Source organism: Somniosus microcephalus, chromosome 6, assembly GCF_052327205.1.
Source record: "Somniosus microcephalus isolate GS21.2 chromosome 6, FLI_Smic_1.0, whole genome shotgun sequence".
NCBI classification, from domain to species: domain Eukaryota; kingdom Metazoa; phylum Chordata; class Chondrichthyes; order Squaliformes; family Somniosidae; genus Somniosus; species Somniosus microcephalus.
The window spans coordinates 20,116,227-20,138,961 of NC_140992.1; the positions used below are offsets into that span (position 1 = coordinate 20,116,227).

Here is a 22,735-nt window from a genome sequence, read left to right on the forward strand (position 1 = left end):
AATAAAGTGCAGAAAACACTGGTGGGGGTAATTTATAAGCCCATCAGTAAGCATAGTGATGGACACAGTATAAATCAGGAAATTAGAGGAGCATGTAACTAGGCGTAATGCAATAAGCCTGGGGGACTTTAATCTTCATATAGACTGGCAATCAAATTGGCAAAAGTAGCTTGGAGGACGAGTTCATGGAATGCATTCAAGAGTTTTCTAGAATATATTGAGGAACCAACTAGGGAACAGGCTATTTTAGATCGAGCATTGTGTAATGAGAGGGGGTTAATTAGCAATCTTATAATAAAGGATCCTCTGGGAAAGAGTGATCATAATGATAGAATTTTATATTAAGTTTGACTGATGTGGTTAAAACCAAAACCAGGGTCTTAAATTTAAACAAAGCCCAATTACGGAGGTATGAGGGCAAGTTGGCTAAGGCAGATTGGGAAATTAGATTAAAAGATATGATGGTAGATTTAAAGAAATAATTCATAAATCTCAACAAATATACATTCCCTTGAGGAATTAAAAAGTCCACTGGAAAAGTGGTACAGCCATGGCAAACTAGAGAAGTTAAGGATAGTATTAGATTGAGAGGCTTACAATGTTGCCAAAAATAGTAAGCCTAAGGATTGGGAGGGTTTAAAAAAAAAAAAAATCAGCAAATGATGACCAAGAAATTGATCAAGAGGGAAAAAATAGAATATGAAAGTAAACTTGCAAGAAACATAAAAACAGATTGCAAGAACTTTTACAAGTATGTAAAGAGGAAGAGATTAGTGAAAGTAAACGTGGGTCCCTTAGAGGCAGAGACAGGAGAAATTATAATGGGAAATAAGGAAATGGTAGAGACGTTAAATAAATATTTTTTTGTCTGTCTTCACAGTAGAAGACACAAAGAACATACCAGAAATTGTGGGAACCAAGGGTCTAATGAGAGCGAGGAACTTAAAAGTAAATAATATCAGTAAAGAAAAGTACTGGAGAAATTAATGGGACTAAACGCTGACAAATCCCCTGGACCTGATAGTCTACATCCTAGGGTTTTAAAAGAGGTGGCAGCAGAGATACTGGATGCATTGGTTTTCATCTTCCACAATTCCCTAGATTCTAGAACGGTCCCTGTGGATTGGAAGGTAACAAATGTAACCCCACTGTTCAAGAAAGGAGGGGAGAGAGAAAACAGGGAACTATAGGCCAGTTAGTCTGACATCAGCAGTAGGGGAAAATGCTAGAATTTATTAAGGACTTGGTAACAGGGTGCTTGAAAATCACAATATGATTAGGTAGAGTCAACAAGGTTTTATGAAAGGGAAATCGTGTTTGACAAATCTATTTGAGTTTTTTTTGTTTTTTTGAGGGTGTAACTAGCAGGGTAGATAGGGAGGAAACAAGTGGATGTAGTATATCTGGATTTTCAGAAGGCTTCGATAGGGTGCCACACAAGAGGCTGTTACACAAGATTAGGGCTCATGGGATTGGGGGTAATATATTAGCATGGACTGAGGATGTGTTAACGGACAGAAAACAGAGAGTAGGAATAAATGGGTCATTTTTGGGATGGCAGGGTATAGCAAGTGGAGTGTCGCAAGATCAGTGCTTAGGCCTCAGCTATTTACAATCTACATAAATAACTTAGATGAAAGGACCAAGTGCAATGTATCCAAATTTGCTGACGATACAAAGCTAGGTGGGAAAGTAAGCTGTGAGGAGGACGCAAAGAGGATACAAAGGGGTATAGACCGGTTAAGTGATTGGGCAAGAAGGTGGCAGATGTGGCAGGTAGAGTCTAATGTGGGGAAGGGTGAAATTATCCACTTTGGTAAGAAGAATGGAAAAGCGTAATTTTTTTTTAAATATAAAAGGCGACAGACTAGTAAATGTTGGTATGCAGAGGAACACGGGAATCCTTGTACACGAATCATAGGAAGTTAACATGCAGGTACAGCAAGCAATTAGGAAGGCAAATGGTATGTTAGCCTTTATTGCAAGGGGGTTAGAGTATAAGAGTAAGGAAGGTTTGCTGAAATTATATACAGCTTTGGTGAGACCACACCTGGAGTACTGCGTACAGTTTTGGTGAGACCACACCTGGAGTACTGTGTACAGTTTTGGTGAGACCACACCTGGAGTACTGCGTACAGTTTTGGTGAGACCACACCTGGAGTCTGTGTACAGTTTTGGTGAGACCACGACTGGAGTACTGCGTACAGTTTTGGTGAGACCACACCTGGAGTACTGTGTACAGTTTTGGTGAGAGCACACCTGGAGTACTGCGTACAGTTTTGGTCTCCTTACCTTAGGAAGGATATACTTGCCTTGGAGAGGCTGCAACAAAGGTTCACGAGAAGATGTGTTAGGGAAGATGACAAAGCTTGGTAAAAGAGATCGGTTTTAGGGAGTGTCTTAAAGGAAGAAAGAGAGGTAGAGACGTGGAGAGGCTTAGGGAGGGAATTCCAGAGCTCAGGAATGTGGAAGCTGAAGGAACGGCCACCAATAATAAAATTAAAATCGGGGTTGCTCAAGAGGCCAGAATTAGAGGAGCAGAGATATCTCGGAGGGTTGTGGGGCTGGAGGAGATTAAAGCGATAGGGAGGGGAGAGGCCATGGAGCGATTTGAAAACAAGGAAGAGAATTTTAAAATTGAAATGTTGCTTAACCGGGAGCTAATGTAGGTCAGCGAGTTCAGGGGTGATGGGGACTTGATGCGAGTTAAGACACGGGCAGCAGAATTTTGGATGACCTCAAGTTTACGGAGGGTAGAACGTGGGAGGCCAGCCAGGATTGCATTGGAATAGTCAAGTCTAGAGGTAACAAAGGTATGGATAAGGGTTTCAGCTGCAGATGAGCTGCGGCAGGGGCGGAGTCGGGCGATGTTCAGGAGGTGGAAATAGATGGTCTTAGTGATGGTGCGGATATGTGGTCGGAAGCTCATTTCGGGGTCAAATATGGCACCAAGGTTACGAACAGTCTGGTTCAGCCTCAGGCAGTTGCCGGGGAGAGGGATGGAGTCGGTAGCTAGGGAACGGAGTTTGTGGTGACAGGAGAGGGCTGCCCTATGAGGAGAAATTAAGTAGAATGAGCCTATATTCTCTGGAGTTTAGAAGAATGAGAGGTGATCGCATCGAAACATCGAAGATCCTGAGGGGGATTGACAGGGTAGATGCTGAGAGGTTGTTTCCCCTGGCTGGAGAGTCTAGAACTAGGGGGCATAGTCTCAGGATAAGAGGTCGGCCATTTAGGACCGAGATGAGGAGAAATTTCTTCACTTGGGAGGGTTGTGCATCTTTGGAATTCTGTACCCCAGTGGGCCGTGGATGCTCAGTCAATGAGCATATTCAAGACTGAAAGATAGATTTTTGGGCATCTAGTGGTATGGGAATAAGGCAGGAGAGTGGAGTTGATGGAGAAGTTCAGCCCTGATCTTATTGAATGGTTGAGCAGGCTCAAGGGGCCATATGGCTTACTCCTGCTCCTAGTTCTTATGACCAAGCTATTGGTCACCTGTCCTAATGTCTCCTCCTTTGGTTCGGTGTCAATTTTTGTGCAATTACACTCTTGTGAAACACCTTGTGGCATTTCACTCCGTTAAAGCTGCTATATAAATGCAAATTTGTGGTTGCTGACTCTCACTACTTGTCCGAGTTCCGACCAATCAGAGCCTGAACTTAAGCAGATCGTCAGTCCAAGAAAATGCATAGCACTAAATTTTTCCTTCTGTTAACAGTAGGCTTCTCTGCTCATACTGTGAGGAACTCCGGAGTAACCATAGGGTACAACAACTTTGAAATACAGGAAACTGTGTGTTATCCGGAAGCTAAATGTCCGGCAAGCTCGAGCCACCGGCAAAAATCAGGAGCCGTTTAGTTAGGGTTTTTTTTTTTTTTTTCGTTGCTTTTTTCTTAACAGTCAAGCTCTGCAAGGTCTCGCTGAAGCTGTTGCTAAGCTACAGAGACGCTTGCAAGGTACGGCCGACTGTTTAGAAGCTGTTAGGGTTTGTTGCCAGATACGGAGCTCAAAATCGCCGTATGTTTCAACATTAGCGCTGGTTTGTCCGGCAGTTTTGATGGGACGGCAACAGCTCGGTCCCGTTGGTGCCGGATAGCACAAAGTTTCCTGTAACTTGGGAAAATTGTCACATAGCCTGCAATGACTCCAACTTTTTGGAACACTGAACCAGTCTACATTTGTACATGGTTACCAATTCTCAAATGACATCCCTATTTCCCACTACTCTAAACTGAAAAGGATATCCGACAGGCAATGACGTAGCTTTTCTACCTCAATATAAAAGGAATTGCAGTTCCGAAATTTATACAAAGTATTCTTATGAATGAAAAACTAAAAGTAGGTTCTTGCAGGAATGCCTGTTTCAAACTGGGAAGGCCATTAAATACTTAGGGGAAATGGTTTAGCCAAATTAATAAGTTCCATAATACTGCAGAAACTTCTTTCAAGATAACTTCTCTTTCCCCCCCCGCCCCCTCCCACTAATGTGGTCAGTGAGTAATAGAGAATGCAACAGTAAGCAGTGAAATGTGCCTCTGCAAGACAAGTAGTAGGAATGTTGCTCATCATTACTGTACAAACATTTTAGAGTTCTTCTGCTTGGGTTATTAACCCTTTGGGAACCACTGACCTTTTTATATAACTTCCATTTTTACTTTAGCCATATAAAATTGAGTGGGGAGGAAAGAGGCGGCGAAAGACAGACACAGATATAAACTATTTAGAATCCAGTAAAGTTGTATGAAATGTGAAGGGTCATATTGTTGGACTTGTGCAAATCATATTTGCAGATTTTCTTATTCAGCACCTGCAAGTCTCATCTTTACAAACCTAGAGGAGGCACAGTAAGGTTCTCACTGTGCCTTAACTAGCATCCTATTTCAATGCTTACTTTTACATTCACTGTTACTCATTGAACGACTGATGGGATTGGGTTTTTTTTTTGGGGGGGGGGGGGGGATTTCAAATTCCTGCACTACACTGTTTGCCCAAGTACTTAATGACCACCACCGATTTTTAATTATGCAAGTCAGCAGAAACCTACTTTAAAAGTCAAATTTAGAGCTTAGTTCATTCATGAGCTACGAGGAAAGATTTGAGACGCTGAAGCTCTACAGTTTAGAGAGAACAGGATTAAGAAGTGAGCACGTCGAGGTATATAAATAACATAAGTAGGAGCAGGAGTCGGCCACACGGCCCCTCGGGTCTGCTCCGCCATTCAATAGGATCATGGCTGATCCGAATCTAGACTCACGTCCACTTCCCTGCCCTCTCCCCGTAATGATCTGATGGTACAGTGAACGGTATTACTTTAAGGAAAGTCAGTCCAGTAAAACAAGGGAACTTGTATTAATGGAAAGTAAATCTTAGGAAAAAACGTCTTGGTTCAAAGGGTGATAAATGTTTGGAATGATCCAACAGGTATTGGAGGGGAAATCAAAGATGCTTGTGGAGTTCAAGATGCAAGGCTGGGTGAACCAAATGACTAAAGGGACAAGTTCAGTGGCCTGAATGGCATTTTCTCACGTCCCTGTGGCTAAGGGGATACCATACTACAAGTATTTATAGTGGCAGCAGATCTTTTACATTGAAAGCATCCAAGTATTTGATTGGATGCAATCTGAGTAACTGATCAAGTTACCAGATTGCGAGAGCTCTGCCAGGTTAAGATGCATGCTTTGTAACGGGGCACCGTTCTGAACAGAGAAAGGCTAATCTAAATTTCAATATGCACAGGCAAAGTTATGGAGGCGCTAACTTAAAATTTCACCAATCCAATTTGTAGGTTGTAACATTTTTTTCTTGCTGTTGAAGTGTCAATGTTTTGGCATTTAGTACACTGAAGCTTGGAAATTTGTGTGCCATGCATTCAGACAGTGTCACTTTAAATCACAGCAAAAGAGCGTACTAAATTTTTTTTTTAATGTTCTTCATGATGTACAATTAACGACTAGTGCTAATTTAACCACACCCACTTCCCCCCTAAATAGGGATTAAAGTTCCACAAAAATTCTACAAACTGATGAATGATTACTTGTATCGAAACTTGGTTAGACCACACTGGGAGTACTGTGTGCAGTTCTGGTCGCCATATTATAAAAAAGGATACAGAGACACTGGAGAGGCTGCAAAAAAGATTTGCAAGGATGACACCAGAACTGCAGCTTAAGAATGAACAGGCTGGATCTCTTTTCTCTTGAAAAGGGGCTGAGGGGTGACCTAATAGAGGCATTTAAAATTATGAAAGGTTTTGACAGAGTGGGCACAGAGAGTTTCCACTTATAGGGCCATTATAATAAGATAGTCACCAAAAAATCAAATAGGGAATTTAGAAAAAACTTTACCCAGAGTGTGGTGAAACTCACTACCACGGGGAGGTGTATAGTATAGATGTATTTAAGGGGAAGCTAGATAAGCATATGAGGGAGAAGCAAATTGAGGGTTATGCTGATAGAGTTAGATGAGGAAGGCTGGGAGGCGGCTCGAATGGGGCATAAACTGACTGGGCCGAATGGCCTGTTTCTGTGCTGTATATTCTGTGCAATTACATCCTTATGAAGCATGGAAAATCATTCAAAGTATTTCAAAAAGTGGTACAAACATTGACACGTTACTGAAAATTACTGATTTAAAAGCCTGACTTTTAAAATGTAGGAGAGCATTAACAAATGTAGCAGGATACTGTAGCCACTGAAGGAACTGCAAATATAATTGTACAGTTGAGGAAACAGGTCATACGAGTAAGTTATAGTGAAAGGCCCCATGTGACTCGCTGCACACAGCACAAGGAAATAAAAGGTCAAAAGTAATTCAAGTTTCTTTCCTCCCCAGGTATAGTCATGTCACTTATTCCCTTCTCAAAACATAAAAAGCGAGCTACCAGAATGGACTACATCTATATTTGGAGTTGATATTTTAGTCACAATGCATTTTTAAAAAAAAACTTTAATATTGTTACGTGCACCAAGACAGAGATCCTGATTTGTCCTGTTTCAAAGTGAGCACAGCTTTTAGGGGAGGAAGTCATCCAATTTACTGAAAACTAGACACCCAACAATCATCGTATGCTGCTCCATCCACATTTCTTCTATTCTGTCCTTTGTCAAAAGAACAGGCTGTTGGGCTCTAATTTATCATTTGAGGGATTTAAGGCTCCCCCCTTCTTGTAAGTTCTTGGTTCCCCTTTTCTCTCCAACAACAGAGACCAGCAAAATTAAGGGATAAAGCAAGAGTGAAAGTGACTAAATTCAGCTTTAATGATTGAACCCCAGTACAGGAAACTTTGGTTTATCTGGAGGTTGTATGTCCGGAAACCTCGATCTACCGACAGAAATCAGGAGCCGTTTTGTTAATTTTTTTTTCTTCTCGTGGCTTTGTTTTCAACAGTCGGGCTCTGGAACGTCTCTCTGAAGCTGTTGCTAAGCTACAGAGATGCTTCCAAGGTACGGGCCGACTGTTTACAAGCTGTTGCTAAGCAACAGTGTTTGTTGTCAGATACGGAGATGAAAACCTCCGTATGCTTCAACATTAACTTTGTATGTCCGGCAGTTTTGATAGATCGGCAACAGCTCGGTCCCGTCGGTGCCGGATATAACAAAGTTTCCTGTACATAAAAAGAACAGAAGAACTAGGAGCAGGAATAGGCCATTTGGCCCTTCGAGCCTGCTCCACCATTCAATAAGATCATGGCGGATCTTCTACCTCGACTCCACTTTCCTGCACTATCCCCATATCCCTTGATTCCCTTAATATCCAAAAATCTATTGATCTCTGTCTTGAATATACTCAACGACTGAGCCTCCACAGCCCTCTGGGGTAGAGAATTCCAAAGATTCACCACTCAGTGAAGAAATTTCTCATCTCAGTCCTAAATGGCCCCTTATTCTGAGACTGTGACCCCTGGCTCTAGACTCCCCAGCCAGGGTAAACATCCTCCCTCCATCTACCCTGTCAAGTCCTGTAAGAATTTTGTATGTTTCAATGAGATCACCTCTAATTCTTCTAAACTCGAGAGAATGTAGGCCCAGTCTACTCAATCTCTCATTGGTCAATCCCCCCATCCCAGAAACCAGTCTGGTGAACCTTTGTTGCACTCCCTCGATCGCAAGTATATCCTTCCTTAGGTAAGGAGACCAAAACTGTACACAATACTCCAGGTGTGTCTCACCAGGGCCCCATGTAATTGCAGTAAGACGTCTTTACTCTTGTACTCAAATCCTCTTGTAATAAAGGCCAACATACCATTTCCTAATTGCTTGCTGTACCTGCATGTTAACTTTGTGATTGTGCAAGGACACCCAGGTCCCTCTGAACACCAATATTTCCCAATCTCTCATCATTTAAAAAATACTCTGCTTTTCTATTTTTCCTACCAAAGTGGATAACTTCACATTTCTTCACATTATATTCCATTTGCCATGTTCTTGCCCATTCACTCAGCCTGTCTATATCCCCTTGAAGCCTCCTTGCATCCTCCTCACAACCTACATTCCCAGCCAGCTTTGTATCATCAGCAAACTTGGATATATTACATTTGGCCCCTCATCCAAATCACTGATTCTTGTGGTACCCCAGTTACAGCCTGCCAACCTGAAAATGGCCCGTTTATTCCTACTCTCTGTTTTCTGTCTGTTAACCAATCCTTAATCCATGCTAGTATATTACCCCCAATCCCATGAGCCCTAATTTTGTTTAATAACCTCGTGTGGCACCTTATCGAATGCCTTCTGTAACTCCAAATACACCACATCCACTGGTTCCTCCTTATCCATTCTGCTAGTTACAACCTCAAAAAACTAACCGATTCGTCAAGCACGATTTCCCTTTCATAAATCTGTGTTGACTCTGCCCAATCCTATTATTATTTTCTAAGTGCCCTGTTACCACGCCCTTAATAATAGACTCTAGCATTTTCCCTACTACCGATGTCAGGCTAATTGGTCTGTAGTTCCCCATTTTCTCTTTCCCTCCTTTCTTAAATAGTGCGGTTACATTTGCCACCTCCCAACCCGCGGGAACCGGTCTAGAATCTATGGAATTTTGGAATTAGAGTTTAGGCTCCCAGGCCTTCTAAAATAGGGCACAAGGATTGTTTGTGCACAGCAAAAAATATTTTGAAAAATGTAGTCTACTGGGCAATGTTCCCGGTGTAATGTTTTTTGGTGCACGGCCCTTTAACGGGCTGCGCGGCCCATTCAATTTTTTGCGCATGTGCAGTAATTTCCATTGTAAAAACTGTGAGCAGCCTGCGCGGGACCTCCAGGCCGCTGCTTAGAGGGAACGTTGCTACTGGGTTACATTGGTATCTTACCACATACAGTACTACAGGAAACTTTTTTTTTTATCCGGCACGGTGCCGGTTGATCAAAAAGTCCGGATTAGAGAGGTATACTTACCAAGGTACGAGAGCCCCGTACACGGCCACAGGTGCAGGAGCCCCGGTTACACGGCACTTGTGCAGGAGTCCCGGTTACACAGCCACAGATCCAGGGGTCCCTGTTGCACGGCCACAGGGGCAGGAACTCCGGTTACACGGCCACAGATCCAGGAAACCCGGTTACACGGCCACTAATATATAGTAAAACTTAACCGGCAAAATTCAGGAGTAGGTTCAGGTAAGAGATTTCCGGATATTTAGGTGCCGGTTAAAAGAGTTTCCTGTATTAAGAGGACTGCTGAAATTGCAATAAAATAACTACAGTAAATGGAGATTAGCTGTGCAAGGCACTGCACCCCATTTAACTAAGCAGTAACAATGCAAATAGTTAGCAATTAATCAACAGAACATTCAGTGACCTAGAAAGGTCAACTTCCAAAGGCTCGTCTACTGTATAATGGAAGATAGATATAAATAGGCACAGAAGTATAAACCTCGTGATTTGAAAATTATTGATGAAACAATATTGGTGTTCAAAAACAGCAATGACAGACCACGCTTGCAGACAATGGCTCTCAGCAAAGGGCTTTTTAAACTGATAGCAGTGAATTAATTGGTTTGAGATGGTTGCAAAGGTTAATGAAACTTTTAAAAGTATACGTAATAAACATTTTCCCCTGTTCAATAGGGGTACGCTTTTCTACATTAAAAGATGCTATATAAATGGAAATTGCCGTTTTGTTGGGTAAAGAGAATAAATGAAAACTGAACATACACTTGTGAGCTTACAGTTATGCTCTACAACTCCTCTCTGAAATCGGGTAGTTAAGTTTCTCCCCCTGACCTCCCTTTCAAGTGGTTAACCTACTTGTAAAACTCAGACTTGCTGAGTTCTTGTTTCTGACCACCACGATACTTGGTAATATTCTTTGATCTCGCACTTAACTGTAGCACCTACTCTTGCGATCTGATTGTTCACTTTTGCTGGCTTCCATGTTTCTATACAAAAAGAGAGGCGATGGTTGATGAAAATTCCTCAATCCTGGAGTAGATCTTGGAAAAAATAATGAAGCAGGGCAGTTTAATTTACTGTAATTGCATTTACGAAACATGGATGGAGCTCAGCTACCTATTTACAAATCACAAAAGTTAAACGCCCAGGAGGAAAAAACTGACAGGTGTATAAATACACGAGTGGACATAATCCGCTGAAAGAGAGACTGTCAAATATCTCAACCTGAACAATTTGTTTTCAAAAAAAGCGACCTTTATAAAAAAATTAAAAAAAATTTAAACAGACGGTGCTGACTTTAGAAGCCAAGACACGACACTGCAGTGTTGTAGCAGACGTCTAGTGGCATTTCAGGTGTATGCACTACTCTGTGCCCCACACAAGCATTACCAGGCAGTGAAGAAAGCAACATTTGCAGAGGCACACTCAAAGTTACTTCTTATGGTGCAGCTTGGAGGCTGTACTGAACAAAGCAAGAGAAGGAAGCTGCAATGGAAGAATTAGTAATGCAACTTTTCCAAACGGCCATCTCAAACATCTGATTAGCTCATGCGAAAATAACACTCATTAAGAATGTTTCTCGCCAAACTTTTGAAGAAAAAATACACAAGAGGACAAATTCATAACTTTTGGGGTTGAGCACAGTAAAAAGTTCCCAAAATGCTGGCATTTCTTCTACTGCAGGAGCCAGTGCTAACAGAAGCTACAACACAGATCAGCAGCAACACGAGGTATCCTAGCATTGCTCCATCATGTAGATTTGAGTAAGAAAACTACGTCTACTACAATCAGCAGATATCTACTCTCTCTCTAGTCTGGGCAATAAAAAAAGAATCAACTGTCTGGAGTGCATCTTTGCTCACCTTATTTCCTTGGACGTTCAAACGGTAATATTAAAATTCTAGTACACGTATGGGACTTATACACATACGGCACACTGCAGCAGTCTGCCAGTATACCAATGCACTGAACCATAGAATTATGGTACGAGTCTGTGCTCACGATTTTTCACATGGAAGTACCAATTTTTAAATGGGCCCTTAAGGGAGAAAACCTTCCCTATAGGGAATAGGAAAAGAAATATCTAGCATGCTCACACATTTTCAACTTCTTGGCGTGGAAACAGAACTCAACACAAGGGGCCAAATGGAAACCAAAGCTGTGCCTCGTACCCTTGGAGTGATCCACCATTATTATTTATCTTAATACTGATGTTATATAGTGGCCCGATGACAAAACCTCATTTTATTTGGAATCTCCAAGGAGCGGCGAGCTTACAGGACAAAAAGCAAGGTGTTTCTCCTCTTTCCTCCTGCCCAAACTATCGGTCATTTGATGAGCATTCCATCCCAGTGGGAGGTAACCTTGTCTGAACAGCTTACTACATGAGGCATGGGTTAGGAGTACCTTCTGCTAGTGTTTTGAGGGGCCCGGTGTTGTACGCCAGTGGCCTTCAGATATTCGAAATGACTGCATTTGTGGCTCAAACTGCACTTATTCTTGCAGCTAAGTGGTTGACGAGAAACCAGAACAGTGCAAAGCAAATACATGCATACTACTGCCTGTATGCATTTTCACGTACAGTCATACCTATCGTAGAGGTTCTTTGCATCCCGAGACTTGTTTACAGGGAAAGCTCGGTAGAAAGCAGCAGATGGATCCCTGTATGTTTCAAGAATCAAAGATGGAAACAAAAGAATAGTAAATAAAACATAAAAATAAGCAGAATATAGATCAGATAAATCTTATCCAGAATTAAACTGAATAGCATATTTGACAGAGTAGAAAGTGTTACTAGGAGCGGACAGTACAAATGATGGGGTTGAGGGGGGGGGAAAATCACCATTAAATTCTAGATCCAGATTGTTACCCGAATGTTAAGTCATTTTAGTAACAGGACATTATACCATACACAAGTTTCGATAATTGCAATCTTTCACATTTGAGTATGATTAATTCACTGCACCAAATTTCTAAAGTACAGCTTCGAAAATCAGTGTGTAAACAACCAATTACTACCTTGCTGCCTATCCTAGAGAATGAAAGATGCAACCTTTCAGCAGGTGCTGGAGCCAAGCTCTATCTAAAGATTTTTTAGTTGGCATGATTCAACATCATCTTTTAGTGTAACATAACATGGCTTAGCCAGACATTTCTTCCCCAGTTCCCAGCACACACAAGCAGGGTACTTCTTACAATCAGATGCTTCACTAGCTTTCAGGGGGTGGTTTCCAAACAAAAACTAGAAGCATACTTGAGCGAACTAGCGTAAATGAAATAACCTCCTCTGTACACACAACAATCATCTTCATTTCAAGGCAATATTGGCTGTGGGCTTCCCTAAAGCTGTAATCACTGATGTGACTGCCTAGATTGGCTCTGCAGCAAAGGACATCCCTTTCTCCCCACCCTGCATGGCTAGCCAGAATACAGTAAAAATGAAACACACCAAACAAACATAAAAGATAGGAGCAGGAGTAGGCCATTCGGCCCCTCGAGCCTGCTCCGCCATTCAATGAGATCATGGCTGATCATCCAAATTCAGTAACCTGTTCCTGTCTTCTCCCCATATCCCTTTAGCCTTAAGAAATATATCTAACTCCTTCTTGAATATATTTAATGAATTGGCCTCTACTGCCTTCTGTGGTAGAGAATTCCACAGGTTCATCACTCTCTGGGTGAAGAAATTCCTCCTCATCTCAGTCCTAAATGGCTTACCCCTTTTCCTTAGACTGTGACCCCTGGTTCTGGACTCTCCCGCCATCAGGAACATCCTTCCTGCATCTAGTCTGTCTAGTCCTGTTAGAATTTTATAAGTTTCAATGAGATCCCCTCTCATTCTTCTAAACTCCAGCAAGTACAAGCCCAATCGACCCAATCTCTCCTCATACGTCATTCCTGCCATCCCAGGTATCAGCAAGTTTTAGCATTCATGAATTTGTAAAGTCCGAATGCTTCCGCTAGAAGCCCAACATTAACAAAGCATCTTCAAATGGCTCTTGCCCTGTAGATCATGCCAGACAACTGGGGCAGGGTACTTGGCCACCAGCAAGGAAATGGTGGCAAGATGCATCAGAAAAGTGCTTGAAAATGGGAAGTCGATTGACGTGTCACTTTGGTTCTACATGAAACTGTAGCACTTCTGCTTTTTGAAAATAGTTTGTATCCAATTATCTTCAGCCTTGCCTACTGAATGTGTAATAGCCCAGTATCCCTTTTACATTCATTGTAAGGATTGCATGAATCACTTATGAAGCAACTGTTCCCACCCATAAAGCCCTGCCAAAGTCTCACTTACACAACCTAAAATAATTTACTATTGTATCCATCAGGTTATTATTCTGTAGTACAGACTTATTGTGGTGGGCCTGGGGAGTTCTACAAGCCCGGTCCTCAAAGCCTAGATGTTATCTCAGTAGGTTACTAAAATCTGAACAGGTTCAAACCACTATAGTAAATGGCATCACAAATGACTATGGTTACGTTGCAAGACGAGGACTGGGACCTGTAGTTATCTACTTGTAGCTCTCATTCTATATTTGGTGCTTTCCATAACATTCAAAAAGTTTTGAAGTTTCAAAATCAAAACTTTTTTTTATTTTTTATATTCGTTTATGGGATGGGGGCATCGCTGGCAAGGCCAGCATTTATTGCCCATCCCTAATTGCCCTCAAGAAGGTGGTGGTGAGCCGCCTTCTTAAACCACTGCAGTCCATGTGGTGAAGGGGCTCCCACAGTGCTGTTAGGGAGGGAGTTCCAGGATTTTGACCCAGCAACGATGAAGGATCGGTGATATACTTCTAAGTCAGGATGATGTGCGACTTGGAGGTGGTGGTGCTTCCATGTGTCTGCAGCCCTTGTCCTTCTAGGTGGCAGAGGTTGCGGGTTTGGGAGGTGCTACCAAAGAAGCCTTGGCAAGTTGCTGCAGTGTATCTTGTAGATGGTACACACTGCAGCCACGGTACGCCGGTGGTGGAGGGAGTGAATGTTTAAGGTGGTGGAAGGAGTGCCAATCAAACGGGCTGCTTTGTCCTGGATGGTGTCAAGCTTCGAGTGTTGTTGGAGCTGCACTCATCCAGGCAAGTAGAGGGTATTCCATCACACTCCTTACTTGTGCCTTGTAGATGGTGGAAAGGATTTGGGGAGTCAGGCGGTGAGTCACTCGCTGCAGAATACCTAGCCTCTGACCTGCTCTTGTTGCCACAGTATTTATGTGGCTGGTCCAGTTCAGTTTCTGGTCAATGGTGACCCCCCAAGGATGATGGAGGATTCGGCGATGGTAATGCCGTTGAATGTCAAGGGGCGGTGATTAGACTCTCGCTTGTTGGAGGTGGTCATTGCCTGGCACTTAAGTGGCAGGTAACATTCGCGCCACAGATCAGCCCAAGCCTGAACGCAGTCTAGGTCTTGTTGCATGCGGGCATGGACTGCTTCATTAACTGTGGGGTTGTGAATGGCGCTGAACACTGTGCAGTCATCAGCGAACATCCCCATTTCTGACCTTATGTTGGAGGGAAGGTCATTGATGAAGCAGCTGAGGATGGTTGGGCCTAGGGCACTGCCATGAAGAACTCCTGTAGCAATGCCCTGGGGCTGTGATGATTGACCTTCAACCACCACAACCATCTTCCGTTGTGCTAGGTATGACTCCAGCCAGTGGAGATTTCCCCCCCCCAATTCCCACTGACTTCAGTTTTACTAGGGCTCTTTGGTGCCACACTCGGTCAAATACTGCCATGATGTTGAGGGCAGTCACTCTCACCTCAGCTCTGGAATTCAGCTCCTTTGTCCATGTTTGGACCAAGGCTGTAATGAGGTCGGGAGCTGAGTGGTCTTGGCGGAATCCAAATTGGGCATCAGTAAGCAGGTTACTGGTGAGTAAGTGCTGCTTGATAGCACTGTTGATGATTCAATCATCAGCAAAGTGATGGAACGTGAGTAGACTGATGGGCGGTAATTGGCCAGATTGGATTTGTCCTGCTTTTTGTGGACAGGACAGACCTGGGCAGTTTTCCACATTGTCGGATAGATGCCAGTGTTATAGCTGTACTGGAACAGCTTGGCTAGAGGCAAGGCTACTTTTGGAGCACAAGTCTTCAGAACGACAGCCAGGATGTTGTCGGGGCCCAATAGCCTTTGCTGTATCCAGTGCGCTCAGCCGTTTCTTGATATCATGTGGAGTGAATCGAATGGCTGAAGACTGGCTTCTGTGATGATGGGGACCTCAGGAGTAGGCCAATATGGATCATCCACTCGGCAGTTCTGGCTGAAGATGGTTGCAAACGCTTCAGCCTTGCCTTTTGCACTCGTGTGCTGGGCTCCACCATCATTGAGGATGGGGATATTCATGGAGCCTCCTCCTCCCATTAGTTGTTTAATGGTCCACCACCATTCACGACTGGATGTGGCAGGACTGCAGAGCTTCGATCTGATCCGTTGATTGTGGGATCGCTTAACCCTGTCTATAGCATGCTGCTTCTGCTTTTTAGCATGAATGTAGTCCTGTGTTGCAGCTTCCCCAGGTTGGCACCTCATTTTTAGGTACGCCTGGTGCTGCTCCTGGCATGCTCTTCTACACTCCTTATTGATCCCTGGCTTGATGGTAATGGCAGAGCGAGGGATATGCCAGGCCATGAGGTTACAGATTGTGGTGGAATACAATTCTGCTGCAACTTAAACCCCTGAATATTTTTTGCAAAAAAAAGTTAAAGAAAAATAACCTCAAAATATTGCTCACATAATCCAAATAGGTTCCTTATGCGATCGTACTGATGAGCCACTCACTTAAATCATGAGATCTCCCATCAAGAAGAAACAGCAGCTCAATTCAAACACTGCTTGAACTTGGGAAAGTCAAACCAGTGGATGGGTCATTGGGACAACTACAGTACGCTGTAGATTTGGTCAATCAAATCTTGGCCTACAAAGTTTTTAAAAATTAGGAATCTTTAGTTTTAATCAGTATAGCAACATCACCACCATACAATGGCATTGAAGATCATGGGATAGGTGACATACAGGGATGATTTTATGAACTGAAGTCTTTTCACAATAAAAACAGTGGATTTTAGTAATCCATTAGCAGAAGTACAGCTTTTTAATCTCCAAAAAGTAAATATTATATCGCTCAGCAGGAAAAAAGAGACGGCGTCTGATTTCATCTCTTCAATAAATAAGTCATTTTTCACCTGAAAGTCACTGATACTGATCCATTATAGGTTAGGTTGAGAAACTTCACAAACATATTGAAGCATTGAAAAGACTTGCGAAAAGTAAACAAAATACAAAGCAAGCACGGTATAAAGCCCTTTAACTGCAACTGTGAAGAGAATGAAATGAGCAGGAATGAAAAACTGCATTGATAAAGGCCAATCGAGCTTCTGAAAAGCAGCTCCGACCAATAACCCAACAAGCAAATCATTTTTTCAGTCACATTTAATTTTTAGTAACCACGGGTGTTTCCCATTTTTTTCTTTAAAGACACGTTGATTGCGTACTCAAAACCAGATGCTGCACACATTGATACAGAATCGTTCAAATCACATCCGTCCGCTCCCTTCCAGGAAGGGCTCTTCGGGACCAAAACTGGAAAAACCTCGGGTTACGTATTCAGGAACTGAGGTTTGGCTCAGACAGCAGATGGAAAAGTATGGGATAACTTACATCTCTGTTGGTTCAGTTATCTTTGGGAAGAGAAAGTGGGCCATTTCATTCTGCAATTTTTCTTCCAGTAACTTCAAACTCAAGCATGGTTTGGGTAGGAGACACTGCCAAACAGCTCTTAACCCTCCTCCTTCCCTCCCCCAAAAAATCCAATTTAAAGCCACTGCTGCATGTCAAGTAGAACTACATTTTTGTTATAATGAATTCCCAGATTTTTTACTGATTGTTTAGGTATTGTATACTGTGTTTCTATGGCATAGCCCTGCTCATGATCTACTCCCAATTCACTTCATTTCAAAAAATTAAGCACTTCCACTTTGTGCTACTTACATTGCCTAGTTCAAATTATTGGATAATTTCATATTTTAGTAGAAAAAAAGTTGATTAGAAGCAGATTATTCAAAAGAAACCGCTATTCATAATTAGGACCATTGTTTCATAAAGACCAAGTTAAATTACTTGATTATATAAGATGGCAAAACATAGAAACATAGAAGATAGGAGGAGTAGGCTATTCGGACCCTCGAGCCTGCTCCGCCATTCAATGAGATCATGGCTGATCGTCCAAATTCAGTACCCTGTCCCTGCCTTCTCCCCATATCCCTTGATCCCTTTAGCCTTAAGAAATATATCCAACTCTTTCTTGAATATATTTAATGAACTGGCCTCCACCGCCCTCTGTGGCAGAGAATTCCACAGGTTCACCACTCTCTGGGTGAAGAAATTCCTCCTCATCTCTGTCCTAAATGGCTTACCCCTTATCCTTAGACTGTGACCCCTGCTTTTGGACTCCCCCGCCATCGGGAACATCCTTCCTGCATCTAGTCTGTCTAGTCCTGTTAGAATTTTATATGTTTCAATGAGATCCCCCCTCATTCTTCTAAACTCCAGCAAGTACAAGCCCAATCAACCCAATCTCTCCTCATACGTCATTCCTGCCATCCCAGATATCAGCAAGTTTTAGCATTCTACCAGCCTTTCCTGGAAATTTGCAAAAGTGTCTTTGATTATCCTTACTGTGCCCAGATTATTCTAACTGTCCTTTCAAATATGAAGCGGCAATTCAAGCTGCTTTGATACTGGTGCTCGTTAAGGCTGGATTCCAGGGGAACAATGTCCCGGAGCCAGGTCCCAATGACTGCACGGTCGTGGCAGAATTGTGAGACCTTGAAAAAGTGGATTGGCAATTCTGCAGCCTGAATATGGGTGGCAGATTAGTAATGCAAATACCAGGAGGTGGCTTTCCCAGAATCCTACCAAAGCAAGGGGGCAGCTAAAAGTACCTGAAGATTACCAAATGCGCTAAACTTCAAAGTGGTTCTGCACTGTACACTTCAATGGAATGGGAACTGGATAAAGACACAAACTCAGCATTTTCATCAAAAAGGTAGAGAATGGAAAATTTGACTGACCAGACTCCAAATTCTCCTCCAGCTAATAGTATACAGGGAGGGTGAAACATTCTCTAACAGTTAGCTATCAAAGGAAGTCAGATTCAGATTTGATTTTTTGATAAGCAGGCTACTGAGTTGTGCAATTATAAAGTAGGTCACCAGGACTTTCCTGGTTACTCAACATCGACCAACACATTTTTGCACAATTACCACACGGGACATTTATCTTTTGTAGATTCATTCATGAAAAAAAAACTCATACAAAACACCTTGTACTCCTATAAGCAGCAAATACAGATTCTTCTCTCCCTCACCAGCCCCATCAAATCAAAAATTTAAAGGAGATGAAAACTGCTCTGATAATTGCATTACCAGCCAGTGCAAAAACTGTAGGACTACCAAGATCTGCTGCACTGCTCTAGTCGCAGCTGTGGATCAGTTGGTGACACTCAATTCAATTCAATTTTATTTGTCATACGTGCAGCAGACGTGTGTACTGCACAATGAAATGTTGATTTTTACGAGTCCTCCCAACATTGGAATAAATATGGCATAACAATGATAAAAATAATAGAAATACAGTAATAATAAATAAAACAGTAATAAATAATAATAAATTATACGTTCATGAGTCTTATGGCCTAGGGGTAGCAGCTGTTTCGAAACCTGCTGGTACGAGACCGTATGCTTCGGTATCTTACCGGACGGGAGCAGGGCAAAGAGGTTGTGGCTGGGGTGGCTCGTGTCTTTAATGATTCTCAGGGCCTTCCCCCGGCACCTCTCGGGGTAGATACCCTGGACAGCAGGAAGTTTAATTCCTATAGTATGTTGTGCAGCTTTCACCACCATCTGTAGAGCCTTGCGGTCTGTGGCGGTGCAGTTGCCATACCAGGTAGTGATGCAGCCGGACAGGATACTCTCGATGGTGCACCGGTAGAAGTTGGTGAGAATCTGGGGGGCCATCCCAAATTTCTTCAGTCTCCTGAGGAAGAACAGGCGCTGGCATGCCTTCTTCGTTACGACGTCGATGTGATGTGACCACGTTAAGTCCTCCGTAAGGAATACACCCAGGAATTTGAAGCTGCTGACCCTCTCCACCTCGATGTAGATTGGGATGTGTCCCTCCCCCTACCGTTTCCTGTAGTCCACGATCATCTCCTTTGTTTTGCTGATGTTGAGGGAGCGGTTGTTGTACTTGCACCATTCTGCTAGAGCTCTTACCTCCTCCCTGTAGCCTGTCTCGTCGCCATCTGTGATCAGGCCTACAACGGTAGTGTCATCAGCAAACTTGATGGAGTTGGAGTTGTGCGTGGCCACGCAATCGTGAGTAAACAGAGTACAGAAGGGGGCTGAGCACACAGCCCTGGGGAGCTCCCGTGTTCAGGATCAGTGTGGAGGAGGTGTTACTGCCTATTTTCACCACCTGGGGTCTGCCCGTCAGGAAGTCCAGGAGCCAGTTGCATAGGGAGGTGTTAAGTCCTAGCTCACTGAGCTTGTTGACAAGCTTGGAGGGGATATGGTATTGAATGCTGAACTATAATCAATGAACAACATTCTCACATAGGTGTTCCTCTTATCCAGGGGTGATAAGGCAGTGTGCAGTACAGTGGCGATGGCATCATCCCTAGATCTTTTTGGGCGGTAAGCAAATTGGAGTGGGTCCAGTGTGTCAGTTAGTAAGGAGTTGATGTGGGTTTTGACCAGCCTCTCAAAGCACTTCATGATGACAGAAGTGAGTGCTATGGGGCGGTAGTTGTTTAAACAGGTTACTTTGGTTTTTTGGGGACTGGAATAACCGGTCATCTTGAAGCAGGTGGGGACTACAGACTGGTACAGTGAATGGTTGAATATATCCGTAAACACGGCTGCCAGCTGGTCAGCGCATGCGCTAAGGACACACCCAGGGATTCCATCTGGACCGGGTGCTTTGTGGGTGTTCACTCTCAAAGGTCTTGCTCACGTCAGCCACGGAGATTGAGAAGACCCGGTCGTCCTGAGCCACAGGCGCCCTTGTAACAGGCCAGTTGTTGTTGGCCTCAAACCGGGCGTAAAGTGTTAAGCTCGTCCGGGAGAGAGGCATTGCTGGGCATGACACAGCTGGGTTTCCCTTAGTCCGTAATAGATTGTAGACCACTCCACATCCTTCGCGAATCTGAGCTACGATAGTGTGACTCCACTTTCAGTGTATTGTCTTTTTGCATTTTTGATGATTTTTCTTAGATGAGTACAAGAAATCAAAGTGCGACCTATGTCCCCAGAGTTGAATGCGATGGACCGTGTTTTTAGCATAGCATGGATATCGCCATTTACCCATGGTTTCTGGTTGGGAAATGTTCGGTACAACAATCCTCGGAACGACGTCATCTATGCACTTGTTTATGAAACTAATGACTGAATCTGTATATGTGTTGATGTCATTGTCCGAGGCATTCCGGAACATATCCCAGTCAGTGGAATCAAAACAGTCTTGTAACATAGCGTCTGATTGATCCGACCACCGTTGTAGAGATCTCATCACAGGCTTTTCCTGTTTCAGTTTCTGCCTATAGAACGGTAGCAGCAGGATGGAGTCGTGATCTGATTTGCCGAAGGGGGGGGCGGGGGAGAGCCTTGTATCCATCCCGGAACGGAGTGTAAACGTCATCTAGTGTGCTCTTGGCTCGCGTTGGGCAGGTGATATGCTGATAGTATTTAGGCAGTACTTTCTTCAGATTGGCTTTGTTGAAATCGCCAGCCACGATGAATGCAGCCTCTGGATGGGAAGTTTCAAGCCTGCTAATGATCCCATACAGCTCGTTTAGTGCCCTATTTGCGTCGGCCTGTGGTGGAATATACACCGCTGTAATGATCACGGATGAGAACTCTCTCGGGAGGTAGAAGGGTCGGCATTTGATCATCAGGTGTTCAAGATCGGGTGAACAAGAAGATGTAAGTAGTTCCACGTCGGAACACCAAGAATTGTTGATCATAAAGCATAATCCACCCCCTCTATTCTTCCCCGAGTCCTTTGTTCGGTCTAGCCAGTGAATGTTGAATCCCTCTGGTTGAATGGCCGAAGTCGGTATCGATGGATCAAGCCAAGTCTCAGTGAAAATCAAGACGTTGCAGTTCTTAATGTCTCGCTGAAAGGTGAGCCTCCCAGAGTTCGTCCAGCTTATTGTCCAGTGACTGCACATTCGCTAGGAGAATACTCGGAAGGGGGGGGTGGTGTTCACGTCGCCTCAGCTTCACTAATGCACCTGCTCGTCTGCCCCGCTTGCGCCATCGTCGCTTCCTGATCACAGGAATGAAGTCAGGTAAGCAGGTGGGAGGGTAGATGGTAGTAGTAGCAGAATCCCAGTTAGAAAAATCGGGGGTAGGTCCTATATCTCCGGACGATCTTATGTCCAGAAGTGATCGACGGTCGTAACGGATAAGCGAAGAAACAGTACTTACAAAATTATTTATTATTTTATTGTTATTATTAAACAAAGTGGAAAGTTGTGGACGAGCTCGTAAAACAGCGGCTACCCTCATGAGCCACAGGTCGATTAAACAGTAGAATATTTTTAAAAAAACTAAACTAATACTAAAACTAGAATGCTAAATACTAAACTGTAGAATACTAAAAACTAACAGTACGATATTAAAATACAATATTAAATACATTAAAATACCAGTTGGGGAGGAGCTCGTAAAACAGCAGCCACACAGGTCGGCGCTGATGTCACAAAATCTCTCGCCTCGAAGTGCGTTCAAGTTGTGGGTTCTAGTCCCACTCCAGAGACTGGAGCGCAAAAGTCTAGGCTGACACGCCAGTGCACGATCAGAGGTGGCGTCTTTCGAATGAGACGTTAAACCGAGGCCCCGTCTGCGCTCTCAGGTGGGCGTAGAAGATCCCATGGCACGGGAATTCTCCCCAGTGTCCTTTTTAAAAAATGTTTGTGGGATATGGGCGTCACTGGCAAGGCCAGCATTTATTGCTCATCCCCAATTGTCCTCGAGAAGGTGGTGGTGGTGAGCCGCCTTCTTGAACCGCTGGCCGATATTTATCTCTCAATCAATATCACAAAACAGATTCAATAGCAAAATACTGCGGATGCTGGAAATCTGAAATAACAGAAAACGCTGGAAAAACTCAGCAGGCCAGGCAACATCCGTGCAGAGAGAAAGAGAGTCAACGTTTCGGGTCGAAGACCCGGCAGAACTCAGAGGTGCTCTGAAGAACTCAGAACTCTGAAGAAATTTCTTCTCATCAGTTCTGATGAAGGGTTTCGACCGAAACGTTAACTCGGTTTCTCTCTCCAC

At 43.4% G+C, this 22,735-nt stretch overlaps 1 protein-coding gene across 3 annotated transcripts in view; it reads right to left on the minus strand.

Moving 5' to 3' along the window:
- The window catches only part of tsc22d2 (TSC22 domain family 2), a 92,963-nt gene that overhangs the window by 36,353 nt on the left and 33,875 nt on the right, over window positions 1–22,735 (minus strand). Inside the window, exon 2 of one of the 3 annotated variants that reach the window (XM_085989818.1) lies at window positions 11,982–12,053. The exons of 1 other annotated variant lie outside the window; for it this stretch is intronic. In XM_085989818.1, coding sequence (XP_085845944.1) covers window positions 11,982–12,053 — 72 coding nt within the window. Of the gene's footprint in view, window positions 1–11,973; window positions 12,054–22,735 lie in introns of all 3 variants that reach the window. One more of the 3 variants, XM_085989820.1, reaches the window with a different exon arrangement.